The sequence below is a fragment of the Callithrix jacchus genome, chromosome 2, assembly GCF_049354715.1.
Source record: "Callithrix jacchus isolate 240 chromosome 2, calJac240_pri, whole genome shotgun sequence".
NCBI lineage: Eukaryota > Metazoa > Chordata > Mammalia > Primates > Cebidae > Callithrix > Callithrix jacchus.
The window spans coordinates 20328321-20345145 of record NC_133503.1 but is presented as its reverse complement, the minus strand read 5'-3'; the positions used below and the strand labels follow the sequence as shown (position 1 = coordinate 20345145).

The following is a 16825-nucleotide window of genomic DNA, read 5'->3' as shown; positions in this document are numbered from 1 at the left end:
ACATCCACACTACGGTTCTACCTTTTTTTCCTTCTTTTCCCTCTTGGAATTGTGTCCTGGCCATGTGACCTTGGGGAAGTTGCTCACCCCTAAAACGCCAATTTTCTCTTCTGTGAAATGGGATCCTAACACCCAGTTCACATGGCTTTTTGAATGGATCAAATAAGATAATAAAGTGAAATGCCTGGAAAGGTTGGTGTAATCTCTAAATCCCACCTGGGCAAGGGTGGCTGCTAGCTGAGGAAGGGAAACAGCTGCAGGAAGCTGGCTCCTATGATATATTTTGCATCATTATCTATTAAAAATATTTGACTTCCGGTTTCTAGTCATGCATGGAAGGAGCATAGAAGTCACCCCTCTGTCCTAACAACAAGTAAAAGCTTAACGAACTTTTATCAGCTCTTCTTAGATCCAGCAGGGAAGTGAGGTGACATGGCAGACTGCTGCCCACAAAATTGGACTAATAGACACAGAGAATCACAGCTTATCAGAGCAGAGACCCGCCAGCAGGAACCTCCTGGGAGGTGCTGGGGGAAGAAAACTGGAACTGTAATTGACAAACTGCTAGAGACTCAGTATGGATAATTCTGAGAGCTAAAACTCTAGGGGGGCCCTGTCATAGAAGGTCCCCACACTTTTGTGGGTTTTATCTCCGGAAACTCTACTAGATTTTCATAGTGAATATCTGAGAAAAATCCCCCTGTACTCTGGGAGGAGAAGTTCAGAAAGAATCATTTTGAAACAGGGCAGAGCATTCTGTTCTTAAGGCTTGCCCTCAGGAGAAACTATTTTACCAGAGCCCTAACCTGCTGGGGTTTTAACAGCGCCTAACCTATCTTGCGGACAGAAGAATACTCAACTCTCACTCCCTCTAGCCATTTCATCCCACTTAAGTTGGGGTGGAGGATGAGAAGGGACGAGAAGCACGTGTGAAGTTCACAGTCCATGAGCACAGGCTCACCAAAAGACTGCGACCTAATCACAGGACTACAGAGCACTTCTCTTTCCCCGATACCTTACCCCGACATTACTAAAGGACTATTTACTATAATTCTTTTTACTCAGTATAGTATTTCTACCTTTAACACAAAATTAAAGGCACACTAAAATTTAAAAAACACAGTTTGAGAGATTGAACAAGCACCAGAACCAGAGTCAGATATGGCCTGGAAGTTGGAATTATCAACTGAAAAATTTTATTTTATTTTTATTTATTTATTTGAGACTCAGTCTGTTATTTGACTCTCAGTCTGTTGCCCAGGCTGGAGTACAATGGCATGATCTCAGCTCACTGCAACCTCTGCCTCCCACATTCAAGCTATTCTTCTGCCTCAGATTCCTGAGTAGCTAGGATCATAGGCACACGCCACCATTTCCAGCTAATTTTTGTTGTTTTTAGTAGAGATGGGGTTTTACCATGTTGGCCAGGCTGGTCTTGAATTCCTGACCTCAGGCCATCTGCCTGCCTTGGCCTCCCAAAGTGCTGGGATTACAGTCGTGAGCCACCATGCCCAGTCAACTGAAAAAAATTTTAAATATGATTAATATGCTGAGGGCTTTATGGAAAAAGAGACAACATGCAAGAACAGATAGATAATGTAAACAGAGAGGAAATAATTCTACAAAAAATAAATGTTAGAGATTAAAAGCACTGTTAAGAAATGAAGAATCTATGATGGGCTAATGAGTAGACTGAACATGGCTAAGAAAAAAAATCTCTGAGCTTGAGGATGTGAAAATAGAAACTTCCAAAACTGAAGAGCAAAGAGAAGAAAAGACTGAAAAAATAAGACAGAATACCCAAGAATTGTAAGACAAGTACAAAAGGTATAGATGCGCACAATGAAAACACCAGGAAGAGAAGAAAAGGAGAAAGGAGCAGAAGCAACATGTGAATTTCCCCATGTTAATGCCAGACATCAAACCACAGATCCAGAAAGCTTAGAGAACACCACGCAGGACATACGCTAAACAAACAAACAAGAAACAGCGACATCTAGTCACACACAAGGAATATGTTAAAACGAACTAACAAATGAAAAACTATACCTGGGCATATCATAATCCAACTTCTGAAAATCAAACACAAAAGCAAAATCTTGAAAGAAGTCAGGGACAAAAAAAAGCACCTTACTTAAGGAAGAGCAAAAAATTGGACCTTACTTTTCAGAAACCACGCAAGCAAGAAGAGAATTGAGTGTAATATTTAAAGCGTTAAGAGAAAATCCCACCAACCCAGAATTCTCTACACCATGGTACAGAATTCTTCAAAAACGAAGAGAGGCCGGAGCACCATGGCTCTCACCTGTAATCTCAGCACTTTGGGGGCCGAGGTGAGTGAATCATCTGAGGACAGGAGTTCAAGAGCAGCCTTAGTAGAGACAGTGAAACCCCATCTCTATTAAATACAAAGAAACCATTCGCCGGCATAATCCCAGCTACTTGGGAGTCTGAGGCAAGAGAATTTCTTGAACCCTGGGGGCGTGAGCCAGATTGCACCACTGCATTCCAGCCTGGGCAGCAGAGCAAAACTCTGTCTCAAAACAAAAAACAAAAACAAAACAGCAACAACAACGACAAAAGCTGGGGGACATAAAGGCTTTTCAAACAGAAATGGAAGGAATTTGTTACCAATAAATCTGCCCTGCAAGAAATATTTTTTAAATGTTCTTCAGAGAGTAAGAAATTGATACAGAGTCAGAAACTCAGATTTACATAAAGAAAAATGAGCAACAGAGAATAAATAAATGAAAGTAAAATTGAAACTTTTATTTTTCCTGTTCTTAATTCCTCTAAGAGATAACATTTTGTTCAAAATAGTAATAGCAATGATGCATCCAATTATAAATGTTTACATATACGTGTGCATGATTGTCTGTCAGAGAAATGAATCACAGCAATAATACGAGGAATGGGAGAAATTAGGACTATTTTGTTATTTTAAGGTATTCACACTACAAAGGAGGTGGTACAGTGTTATTGGAAAGTGGACTTGGATTAGTTGCAAATGTATTTTACCAACCCTAGGACAACTACTAGAAAGGGGGGTATAATTGATATGCTAAAAAATGAGAGAAATGGCATCATTAAACTGCTCGAAGCCACAAAAGCCAGAGAAAATATGAAAGACAAAAATAAGAACATAGAATAAGGGCAACAAATAGAAGACAGTAACAAATATAATAGGTAACAGTTCATCTGTGTTCACTTTAGATGTCAGAGGTCTGAATATATTGATTAGAAGACAGTTCAGAGTAAATCAAAAAAGAAGACTCAACTATATGTGGTCAGTAAGAAACTCACTTTAAATGTAAAGACACATATAGATTAAAAGGAAAGGGATGGAGAAAAATACACTCGGTAATACTAATCAAAGGTGAGAGTCGTATAACAGCAGACTTCAGAGCAAGGACTGTTGCAAGAATCAAGGGGGGCTTTATGTAATGATGACGGTGTCAATATTCCAAGAAGTCGTAACAATCCTTAAAGGGTGTGCACCGAATAAAGAGCATCAAACTATGTGAGGCAAAGCTGATAGACCAACAAGGAGAAATAGATGAAGGCACTGTTCACTTATTTGGGGGCCTCAACATTCCTCTATAAGTAATGGATAGATAAAGCAGGCAGAATATCAGTAAAGACATAGTGAAACTCGATAGAACTTCATTCAACAACATATATTACACGTTCTCAAGATGGCATGAAACGTTCGCCAAGACAAACCCTATTCTGAGCCATAAAATGCACCTTAATAAATTTAAAACAACAGAAAGTGTATAATGGCTACAGTCAGATTTCAACTGAAGGAAATTAGAAATCAATAACAGAAAATCCCCAGACACATGGAGATTTAAAAAAATACTTTCCTCCGGAAACAGCTGAGGAAGCTCTTCACTGGAGGATTGAGCTTTGAAACAACCGATGAGAGCCTGAGGAGCCATTTTGAGCAATGGGGAACGCTCAAAGACGGTGTGGTAATGAGAAATCCAAACACCAAGCGCTCCAGGGGCTTTGGGTTCGTCACGTATGCAACTGTGGAGGAGGTGGATGCAGCCATAAATGCAAGGCCACACAAAGTGGATGGAAGAGTTGTGGAACCAAAGAGAGCTGTCTCAAGAGAAGATTCTCAAAGACCAGGTGCCCACTTAACTGTGAAAAAAATATTCGTTGGTGGCATTAAAGAAGACACTGAAGAACATCACCTAAGAGATTATTTTGAACAATATGGAAAAATTGAAGTGATTGAAATCATGATGGACAGAGGCAGTGGCAAGAAAAGGGGCTTTGCCTTTGCAATCTCTGCCAACCATGACTCCATGGATAAGATTGTCATTCAGAAGTACCATACTGTGAATGGCCACAACTGTGAAGTTAGGAAAGCCCTGTCAGAGCAAGAGATGGCTAGTGCTTCATCCAGCCAAAGAGGGCCACGTGGTTCTGGAAACTTTGGTGGTGGTCGTGGAGGTGGTTTCAGTGCGAATGACAACTTTGGTCGTGGAGGAAACTTCAGTGGTCGTGGTGGCTTTGGTGGCAGCCGTGGTGGTGGTGGATATGGTGGCAGTGGGGATGGCTATAATGGATTTGGTAATGATGGAGGCAATTTTGGAGGTGGTGGAAGCTACAGTGATTTTGGCAGTTACAACAATCAGTCTTCAAATTTTGGACCCATGAAGGGAGGAAACTTTGGAGGCAGAAGCTCTGGTCCCTGTGGTGGTGGCGGCCAATACTTTGCCAAACCACAAAACCAAGGTGGCTATGGCGGTTCCAGTAGCAGCAGTAGCTATGGCAGTGGCAGAAGATTTTAATTAGGAAACAAAGCTTAGCAGGAGAGGAGAGCCAGAGAAGTGACAGGGAAGCTACAGGTTACAACAGATTTGTGAACTCAGCCAAGCATAGTGGTGGCAGGGCCTAGCATCTACAAAGAAGACATGATTTAGACAAATACTCATGTGTATGGGCAAAAAATTCGAGGACTGTATTTGTGACTAATTGTATAGCAGGTTATTTTAGTTTCTGTTCTGTGGAACGTGTAAAGCATTCCAACAAAGGGTTTTAATGTAGATTTTTTCTTTTTCTTTTTTTTTTTTTTTTGCACCCATGCTGTTGATTGCTAAATGTAATAGTCTGATCGTGACGCTGAATAAATATCTTTTTTTAAAAAAAATACTTTTGATGGGTGTGGTGGCTCACGCCTGTATAATCCCAGCATTTGGGAGGCTGAGGCAGGCATATCACTTGAGGCCAGGAGTTCAAGACCAGCCTGGCCAACATGGTGAAACTCTGTGTCTACTAAAATTACAAAAAATGAGCTGGGCATGGTGGTACATACCTGTAATCCCAGCTACTTGGGAGGTTGAAGCAGGTGAATCACTGGAACTCAGGAGGCCAAGGTTGTAGTGGGTCAAGATGGAGCCCCTGCACTCCAGCCAGGGCAACAGAGTGAGAGTTGCCTAAAAAAAAAAAAAAAGAAAATTTCCAAGAATTGACCAAAACAAACAAACAAAATAACCCAAACCACTACTCTTGAAATTAATATGTAATTATAGCAAGGTTACAAGATACAAAGTTAATATGCAAAAGTTAGTCACTTGTCTATACTCCAGCAATGAACAACTGGAATTTGAAATTAAAAACATAAGACCATTTGCTTTGGTTTAAATGTTTGTCCCCTCAAAAACTCATGTTGAAATTTAATCCACAATGTGGTAGTAGTGAGAAGTAGGACTTTTAAGAGGCTTATTAATTCATGAATGAATTAATCTATTCATGGATTAATGGGTTATCATGGAAGGGACTGGTGGCTTAAAAGAGGAGGAGAGAACTGGACTAGCATGCTCAGTCTTCTCACTGTGTGCATCCTGTGTCACCTTGGGACTCTGCAGAGAGTCCCCACCAGCAAGATGACCTGCACCAGATACTGCTCATCAGCTTCAGACTTCTCAGCCTCCATGATTCTAACAAATGCATTTCTTTATCAATTACCCAGTTTTCAGGTATTTTATTGCAAGCAACAGAAAGCAGACTAAGACACCATTTATATTAGCACCTTCCCCAAAATGAAATACTTAGGTATAAATCTAACAAAATATGTAAAGATCTAGATGAGAAAAACTACAAAATGCTAATGAAATACGTAAGAGAACTAAATAGCTATTCCATATTCCAAATATGAAGACTCATTATTATTATTGTCCAGATACCGATTCTTCCTAACTTGATCTGTAGATTTAACATAATTACACACACACACACACACACACACACACACACACACACACACAAACAACCAGCAGGGTGCTTATATGGCTCATGCCTATAATCCCAGCACTTTGGGAGGCCAAGGTGGGCGGATCACTTGAGGCCAGGAGTTTGAAACCAACCTGGCCAACATGGCAAAACCCCATCTCTACTAAAAATACAAAAAAAAAAAAAAAAAAAGTAGCTGGGTGTGGTGGTGAGTCCCTGTAATCCCAGCTGCTTGGGAGGCTGAAGCACTAGAATGGCTTGAACCCTGGAGGCAGAGGTTGCACTGAGCCAAGATCATGCCACTGCATTCCAGCCTGGGTGACAGAGTGAGACTTTTGTTTTTTTAAGCAAGTTATTTTGTGGATATCAACAAACTGATTCTGAATTTACATGGAGAGGTAAAGACCCAGCATAGCCAACTCCATATTGAAGAAGAACAAAGTTGGAGGACCTATCCAGCAAGCCTTACTATAAAGCTCTAGTGGTCAAGACTGCGGTGTTGGAGAAAGAGTAGACAAATAGATCAATGAGCAGTAACAGAACCCCAAAATAAACTCATAAAATACAAATCTTTGACAGTGAAGCAAAGGCAAATACAATGGAGTAAAGATAGTCATTTCAACAAAGAAAATTAGACACCCACATGTAAAAAAAAAAAATTCTAGACACAGACCTTACTCTCTTCAAAAAATTAACTTACACTGGATCATAGACCTAAATATAAAATGCAAAACTGTGAAACTCTTTGAAAATAATATAGGAGAAAACCTAAATGATCTTGGGTATGGTGATGTTTTAGATACAACATCAAAGGCATGATTCTTGCAAGAAACAAATGATAAACTGGACTTCATTAAATTAAAAACTTTCGGCGGGGCGTGGTGGCTTCTATCTGTAATCCTATCACTTTGGGAGGCCAAGGTGGATGGATTGCTTGAGCTCCCAAGTTCGAGACCAACCTGGGCAACAAGGCGAAACTTGGTTTCTAGAAAAACTATATATATACACACAAAAATTAACCAGTCATGGTGGCACATGCCTTATAGTCCCAGCAACTCAGGAGGCTGAAGTGGGAGGATGGCCTGAGCCCAGAAAGCAGAGGTTGTAGTGAGCCAAGAGTGCATCACTGCACTCCAGCCAGGGTGAGAGAGCCAGATCTTGTCAAAAAGGAAAAAGCAGTAATAATAATAACAAATAAGTAAAAACTTCTGCTCTGTGATGACAATATCAAGAGAATGAGAACACGAGCCATGAATTGGGAGAAAATATTTGCAGAAAACCTATCTGATGAAGAAGGGTTATCCAAAATATATCAAGAGCTGTTAAAACTCAACAATAAGAAAATTAGCAACCCAAATAAAAAATAGGCAAAAAACCTGGACAGACACCTTACCAAAGAAGATACAGAGATGGAAAATAAGCATATAAAAAGATGTTCATATCATATGTTACTGGGGAATTGCTAATTAAAACAGGAAGATACCACTACGTAGCTATTATAAAGGCCCAAATACAAAACACTGACAAGATCAAATGTTGGTGAGCATGTGGAGCGATAGGAATTTTCATTCACTGCTGGTGGAAATGCAAAATGGTACAGCCACTTTGAAAGACAGCCTGGCAGTTTATTTTATTTTTTATTTTAATTTTTTTGAGATGGAGTCTTGCTCTGTCACAAGGCTGGAGTGCAGTGGCGTGATCTCAGCTCACTGCAACCTCAGCCACTCAGGTTCAAGCAATTCTTCTGCCTCAGCCTCCGGAGTAGCTGAAATTACAGGTATGCACCACCACCCCTGGCTAATTTTTGTACTTTTAGTAAAGACGGAGTTTCACCATGTTGGCCAGGCTGGTCTGGAACTCCCAACCTCAGGCGATCCACCCACCTAAGCCTCCCAAAGTGCTGGGATTACAGGCGTGAGCCACCACCGTGCCCCACCAAAGTCTGGCAGTTTATTATACAACTAAACATTTCTTATTTTACCATCCAGCAATCAGGGTCCTTGGTAGTTACCTAAATGGATTGAAAACTTACGTCCACACAAGAATCTGCACACTAATGTTTATTCATAATATAGCTTTATTTATAATTGCCAAAAACTTGGAAGCACCTTTAGTAGGGGAATTCAAATATAAACTGCAGTATGTATAGAAAATGGAATAAAGAAGTAATCTATCAAGCCACAAAAGACATAGAGGAAACTTAGATGCCAATGACTAAGTGAAGAAGCCAGTCTGCAAAGGCTTCGTGCTGTATGATTCCAGCTGTATGCATTCTGGAAAAGGCAAAACTGTGAAGACAGTGAACAGGATTAGCAGTGGCCAAGAATTAGTGGGGAGGAGGAATGAACAGACAGAGCACAGAGGATTTTTAGGGCAGTGAAACTATTCCATATGTCACTGTAATGGTGGATGCACGGCATACATTTATTAAAATTCAAAGGTAAACTATGAATTTGGGGTTATGACATCTCGATATAAGTTCATCAATTGTAACAGATCTATGGTGCGAGAGGTAGATAGTTGGGGAGAGGTTTTGTTTATTGTGCCAGGAGATATATGGGAACTCTCTGCATTACCTTCTCAATTTTGCTATAAACCTAAAGCTTCTCTAAAAAGAAAGTTTATTAATATTTTTTAAAAAGTTTCTATTAGGGTCATATGGGAGCAAACAGGTATGATGCCTCTTTCCTGGCTGTTCTTTGAGCTGAGGGGGCGTCATTCAGATGTAAGTGTTTCCAAGGACAGGCCTTCTGAATTCAGGCCAATTTCCAGAGTGACAAGGAGACAATGAGAAAAACTTATTTGGCCAGGGTTTGAAGCTGGGATGACCCATGAACCTTGGGCATGACAGTCCATGGCCCCCTCAGGCAATATCACCTCTTCAGGCCTCAGTTTGCTCATCCATGGTAATATCAGAGTAGCACTGTGGTGACAGACAGTAACTTTAATGTTACATTGCGGTTGGAATCCAGGCTCTGGCTCCAACCTGGCTACCGTATGAATATTTTCTAGTTCCTGTTGTACCATTGCCTCCAGCCTCAGTTGCCTCATCTGAAAAGTAGGAGTATCAGTAGTACCTACCACAGAGGATAAAATGAGATAATGCACTAGGCACATTGTAAGCCTTGTCCAATCAATAGTAGCTATCATTATTCAATTGAACCGTATGACATTACCTATATTTAACTGTTTCTGACCTACAAAATCAACACTTATTCATGGTTTAACCTAAGATCTCTTCATGGGACTGTTACAGGCATTAAATGGCATGATATAGGCACTGTGCTTGGAACCATTCAGGGTGCTCCATACATGATAGTAGTTATTATGCACCACGTTGAGGACAATACCCAATGTTGACAAATCAAAGGACACAAGTCACATGTGAAGAAACTTGATCCCCTCTGAAATAGGTCGCTTCATTTACTTGTCAGTTCCTACCAGCTCCTTTCTTTTACTCCCCTCCCCCTACTGTAATTGTTACAGTGGAAACCTTATCTCTGACTCTCTGTAGATTCTAGCAAATGCCAGGCACATAACAGGTACTCAATGAACACTTGCTGAATGAGTGATTTCAAGAACGTGTGAGTTTTCCAGGGTTTCTCTTGTGAATTATTTTAAAAAACACACACAGAAATAAGACTAAAGTCTTTAACATGCCCATAAAACTTAACTAAAAGACTCTACTTAGGCTTTAATTCCTTTCATCAAAATGGATACAAGCATCCTACCTGGCTACCTCATGGAGTATCTGAAGAGCAAGGTAATTGCTAAGCAGCTACACATCCATTACCATGGCTAAAATTAAATAACTGGCAATACTAAGTGCTGACAAAGATGCAGAGCAACTGGAACTTTCATATCTTGCTTGTGGGAAGGCAAAATTGTACAGCCACTTTGGAAAATATTTTTTGCAGTTTCTTGTAAAGTTAAACATATGCTTAACGACAATACCCAGTGGAATTGCTTTCACCCTACAGAAATGAAGGACTGTAAAGTTTACATAAAACCTGCATATATATATATATATAGTGACTTTATTCATAATCATCAAAAACTGAAACACCCAAATATCCTTCACTGGTGACTGAACTGACAATGATACGTCTACACAATGGAGTATGACTGAACAATAAAAAGGAAGGAAATACTGATAACGTGATGACCTAGATGAATCTTAAATGCACTATGCTAAGTGAAAAAACAATATATCCAGTCTGTATCCTGTGTGGGTCTATTTACATGGCCTTCTGGAAAAGGCAACTTGAGAAGGACATAAAATAGACCAGTGATTCCAGGAGTGAGGGGACTGGTTGAATGCAAAGAGATAGGAGGAAAGTTTTTGGGTGTGATCTTGACTGTGCAAGTGGTTATTCCACTGTGTGTGCTTGTCAAAACTCATAGAGCCATAGATGTAACACATGGAGAATGTTAATATATGTAAAGTGTACCTAAATAAACAGAACTTTAAAGAAAAGAGTGAGTTGCTGAGAAAATGGTTCACAAAAGCAGTTATCACAGGTCCAACATTCCCATAACAGGGACTCAGCAAAGATGATTCTTCAATGGGTGGCTTGGAAGTTTGTACTGAGCCAGGAAGAGATAATTATTAATTGTTTAACTTCTAATTTGTTTAATTAAACATTGATCGTGCCTCCCAAATGCTGGAGGGATGAGTGAAGAACAAGGTCCAGCTCCTATTCACAAGGGGCTCACAATCCAGGGCGAGGGGACGATAACCTGACCGTTTTCATTGATAATAATTAGAGAACAAGTTTATAATTAGACCCTTTGCATATTATACAACTAACAGCATAAGCCGGGCATTAGAAATAATACCCCACCTCTCAGGACTTATTAGCGGTAGAAGGAGGGGCATACTGGCTAGCATTTATTGACTGCCTACTGTGTAATGGGTGCTATTCTAAATACCCATTTAAGCCTCACAAAAGCTGTCGTTATTATTGTCCTTTATAGATGAGGCAACAATGTCACAGAAAAATTTAGTGGCCCAAGGACAGAAAAGGGATTTAACCCCTGGCAGGATGGCCACTTCCTAAGAGTAATATTAATGGTGTACTCTAGCTAGAGATAGACAGCGACCTGTGTCACCTGAAATCCCACATTCTGGAACTGGCTGCTGTAACTTCGGCTCAGTTTTTCCATCATCAAGGAGAAAGCCAGCCGTACATACAGAGGTCAAGTCTGCAAGACTCTTCTGTTTTAGACACCAGGATCAATTCTTTCTCCTTGTGTGTTCCTTTCTGTATTTAACATTTACCCACCCTCCCATTACTAACGTAACATAGTTATGCGCCATATAATGACATTTCAGTCAGTGAGGGACCAGATGCATGATCCCATAAGGCTGAAACATTCCTGTCCCCTAGTGGCATCATAGCCGGTCATAGCGCACTGCGTTGTACTTTCAATGTTTAGATACATAGATACTTACATTTGTGTTACAGTTGCCTATAGTATTCAGTACAGTAGCATGCTGTACAGGTTTGTGGCCCAGGAGGAATAGGCTATACCATATGGCCTAGTTGTATAGTAGGCTAAGCCATCTAGGTTTATGTAAGTGCATTATGTAAGGTGTTCCCATGGTGAAATCACCTAATGATGTGTCTCAGAATGTATCCGCGTCATCAAGCAACACATGAGTGTACTTCATTATTGTACAAAATGAAAGAGAGAGAGAAAGCACAAACAGGAAGACGAAAAAAAAAAACTAACGAAAAAACCCCTGTCGTTCATAGTTTATCCATGCAGAGGTAACCACTGCTAACATTTTGGCACAGTTCCTTCCAGTCCTTTTAAAAATGTCTTTTATTTACAAAGCTGAGATCATACTTAAATGAAATTTTGGACCCTGGTTTTTTCACCTACCATCAAAGCAGAAACTCCCGTCATTTTAAGTGGGTGCATAATAATCCATCATATGGATATTCTATAATTTATGAACTGTTCTTCCACAGTTGAATATTTAGGTTGTTTTCAGTATTTTCACTATTAAATAACAAGATTATGAACATTCTAGTCCATAAATCTGTGTGTGCATTGCTGATTATTTTTTTAGGATAGTTTCCCAGAAATGTAATTGCTAGGTTCAATGTTATGAATATTTCAAAGATTATGTAGAAAGTTAATATTCTTTATAAATAACAAATACGTTCTTTATGAATACATGGAGAGGCTTCTACAGGGTCAAAGTTGTATACATACTCCTTGCTATGGATAAGTGGGGAGGAGGAGTGGGATGAGATGACACTGGGACCTTTGTGACTCCTTGGTCATGAATTAACCACTGGACTTTTTGTATTGTGAGCTACGTCCCAATTTTCAGGGCTATATGCTGATTAAATATTGATCAGCTGAATGCCAGCAAATGGAAGTGAACTTCGAGTATGGAGTTTGTGTGTCTTTTGCAAGGAGACCTGTTTACAGAGTCCGTTAGGAATGGCACTTCAGCATTTTCTACTTGTCACAGAACTTTCACTGCCATCATATCAATTGCTCCTCACAGCTCCTGGGTGAGATGCACTGGGGGTAGCCATTCCTGTTGCCAAGTTATTCAGCAGAAACTCAGTCCCAGAAAGGAGAAGTGATCCACCCAAGGTCACAGAGCTGCTTGGAGAAAAAACTGGGACTAGAATTTTAGTCTCATGGCGCTAGGGCTATAGCCATAATTATGGACCGCATTTGCCTATCATTATAATAATAGATTCTGGCCAGGGCTCAGGAAGACAGAAAGAGAGCTGAAGAGAAAACTTCTGTCATCTTAGAGAATGAATACATCATCAGGAACAGAATATTAGTAGAAATATGAATATTAAGAGCTATTCCAGTGAGGTCTACGATGGAAATGAGGAACATGTTATTGGAAACTGGAGGAAAGGTGATCTTTGTGTAGGGGCTAAGGGAAAACTTCCCCTTTGCCATCTGAAGTTTCACTGAAAAATCAACTCACAAAAGGCAAATTAACCGGAGACAATGCATGCAAATTTATTAGCATAGGAGAGAATCATAGAGTGATTGCCCAATGTCTCACTGGGGTACGGATGTCTATATTTCCCACTTCTTAGGGGAAAGGGAGATAGGCAAGTGTGGATGAGATAGGGAAGAGTAAATGATTTTTAGGGGAATTCAGTGGGCTTGAAGAACATACAATGGTCTCGGACAGAGTCTTTTGGCCCACAGAGCTGACAATGGTTTGCAACAAAAGTCTGTGGAGGTGTGCTGACAAACTTGTCTTCCTGCAATAAGAATGAAGTTAATGAAAACACAGAGAAGGCGCCCGAGACAGTTGTCTTCTTTGGCAGGTCCAGACTTCAGGCAGATAAGGGAAATTCAGAGAACAATTTCATCCTGTGCTTTGGGAGAGACAAAGGATTGAGAGACAGGAGCATGCAAGGAAAAGGTCAGAGAGAACATGAGACTTCTCCAGTTTAACGTGTCAAAGTGCCATATTTTGGGGTATTGGTTTCTGAATTCCAATACCAGTTATAACATGGCAAAGGACTCAGCTGAGTTGCTGTGATATTACGATATCTATGTATATTGGTTTTCTCCATGGTTCCTGGCTCATAACTCCCATAGCCCTTGTTCTAGTCTTTTGTTACGATGTTAGGGCACTTTAGGCTTCAGAAACAGGTGTCAGGAAACAGAATCTGAACTTCTTCTGCCCTCCTTTCACCTGCCTACAGCAGGACTGTAATCTCATTGTGGGTCATAGACTCTCATTGCAGAGAGGGTCCTGCCCTGTACTCTTTATTTTTTACTTTGAAAATATGGGCTGCTTTACGAATTTTCATGTCATCCTTGCACAGGGGCCAGGCTAATCTCTATCTTTCCAACGTAATAGACGTAGTGCTGAAGCAAGCCACCCTATTATACTTTTGAGGAAGGAATGTGCACAGACAGGCCGAGAAGAATCTGGAGAGACAGGCCTCGCTGAGTGTATGTAAGCAAGTGCTTCCCTGAGTTCTTCGAGCTGCTCTAGTAAATTAATGGAACCTAAAGAGGCATCCTGGGAACCCCAACTTGAGGCCAGTCAGTCAGAAGTTTTGAGGGCCTAGACTTGTGTCTGGTATCTGAAGGGGGCCCAGTCTTGGAAACTGAGCCCTCAACCTGTGGGATGGGATGCTGTCTCCAGGTGGACAGTGTCCGAATCGATTGCTGCTTGGTGTGTAGGGTAAGCCCCTGCATCTTTGATCACAGAAGTCTTCGCCGTTGATTGTTGTGTTGAGAGAAGAGGAAGAAGCACTTTGAGTTTGTGTTTTCTCCACCACCAACTGTGTTCTAGTGTTTTGTGGAAAGTAGAAAATGCAAGTGATGAACTTAGATATTCAGCTGCAGAGATTTTCAAAGTGTTGAAGATGTGGCCTGGCTTCTCGGTACTTATGTAAAATGTGAGTGGATGGAGATAAATGGAAGGATTCGCTAAGCAAAACGGAAACAGAACTTGAAGATTTGGCGAATTATCAGCCTATTTATATTGGAAAAAATAAGAAAGGGTTTCTGGAGAGGACACTAAGGGTATGGCTGGACAATAAAGCGTGGAGCTAATCAGCCATCTCATTAAAAGCCAGGAATAGAGATTATTATTTTTTTAAAATCAGCAAAGACATTACCAGTTTAGACCAAAAAGAATAAAGATAGGACGAAACAAAGGAAGGCTTTCAGAATTCTGTTCTGTAGGACCAGACAATACAGCTTGCTTCATCCTTTAAGAAAAGTGACTCCCAGATGATCAGGGTTGCCACTCCCACCACAGCAGGCCCTTGGGGAGGCAGGGAGTGAAAGGGTGGTCTCCTTAAGCAGTACAGGCTGCCCCTGTCCAGTGGGGGACTGTGGCAAAGAGCTGTGGTGCTGGCCACTGCCTAGGGCTGGAGAGTGGCACTGCCGACCCAGTGGGCCTGGAGGGCAGAAGATCCAACCAAAGAGGATTGTTGTAGAGCTTTCAGATCCGGGTAGAATTTGCCTCGCTGGGTTTTGCACTTTGGGGGACCTGCCACCTGGTTCTTCTTTTCAGTGTCTCCCTTTTGGAATAGGCAAGGCTGTCCTACGCCTGTCCTACCACATTGTATTTGAAAGCTGAGAAAAATTTTGCCTCAGGATGAATCGAACATCAAGTCTTAGCCATATCTAATATAGATGAAATTTAGATGACACTTCAGAGTTAGAATTGATGCTAGAATGAGTGAAGATGTTTGGGCTACTGGGATGGGGCAAATGTATTCTGCATGTGAGAAATGTGAAAGGAAAATAAATCTTAGGACCCCCAAATCACTAAGCCAAGGGAAAAGTCAAGCTGGAAACAATGTCAGGCAAACCTGCCTCACATTTTATTCTTTTCTTTTCTTTTTTGAAATGGAGTCTCACTGTGTTGCCCAGGCTGGAGTGCAGTGGTGTAATCTCGGCTCACTGCAATCTCCACTTCCCAGGTGCAAGCAAATCTCCTGCCTCAGCCTCCTCAGTAGCTGGGATTACAGGTGTGCCACCACGTCTGGCTAATTTTTTTTGTATTTTTAGTAGAGACAGGGTTTCACCACATTGGTCAGGCTGGTCTGGAACTCCCAACCTCAGGTGATCCGCCCACCTCTGCCTCCCAAAGTACTGGAATTACAGGCATAAGCCACCATGCCTGGCCACCATTTTATTCTTAAATGCGATAGCTACAAAGATAAACAGCTACATACCTTCCTCATAATTTTCACACAAGGAAATTCCTTGTGGACAAAGGACAGACAGAACTTAAAGTCACCCTTCCAAGGCTCACTGGAGACAAACACATATCCGATTGCTTCTTCTGCCCTATTGTTTATGTAAAAATGCAGCTTCACTGAGCTTGACTAAATTGTGTATTCAGTGGAAGGCTGATCAAGGACTCAAAAGAACGCAACGTTTTTCGTTTCTTATAACCTGGAAACACCGCCCCTCCTGCTGCTTTGAGTTGTCTCACCTTACTGGGCGGAACCAACGTACATCCTATACATATTGATTGATGTCTCATGTCTCCCCAAAATTTATAAAAGCAAGCTGTACCCCGACTACCCTGGGCACATGTTGGGACCTCCCGAGGCTGTGTCATGAGCACGTCCTTAACCTTGGCAAAATCAACCTTCTAAATTGACTGAGTCCTATCTCAGATATTTTGGGTTCTCAGAAGGGTAGGAATTTTGTGGCAGCTGGAGGAAACTAATGGAATCCTGAACCACATGAATGGCCAGAACCACATCTTTTATTTCCTTTGTGGGTGCCCATGAGTAGAGTTTGATAGACCTACCGACCCATCATCTCCAGGAGTGCCTCGCCCTCTCCAACACACAGCACTTTCTCCAGTCAACATGGGTTTGACTAAAGAGACTCAGAAAAAGGAACAGATGGACGAGGTTTGAGGCTGGATTTCTAGAACTAGGCTTTGCTGAAACTTGCTAAGGGATCTTAGGCAAGTCATTTCTCTCTCATTATCAGTTTATCCACCTGGAAAATAAGGTGTGCTGCGTCAGGCTCTGGAGTTAAACAGACGTGGGTTTGAATCCAGGTGCTGACATTAGCTGTGACTTGGGCAAGTGGT

General features: G+C 41.2%; 1 protein-coding gene and 1 non-coding gene across 2 annotated transcripts; one reads left to right on the top strand and one right to left on the bottom strand.

The window, feature by feature from the left end:
• Positions 1 to 3866: 3866 nt before the first annotated feature.
• On the top strand, positions 3867 to 4929 carry LOC100415175 (heterogeneous nuclear ribonucleoprotein A1-like; the record flags this gene model as incomplete). Its single annotated transcript, XM_035277614.3, has 1 exon — positions 3867 to 4929. A coding segment is annotated over one exon (939 nt), but the record flags the coding sequence as incomplete, so codon positions are not given.
• A 9101-nt stretch (positions 4930 to 14030) lies between these two features.
• On the bottom strand, positions 14031 to 14132 carry LOC118151896 (U6 spliceosomal RNA). Its single transcript, XR_004740295.1, has one exon. It is a non-coding gene; the product is annotated as a U6 spliceosomal RNA (small nuclear RNA).
• Between the last annotated feature and the right edge of the window lie 2693 nt (positions 14133 to 16825).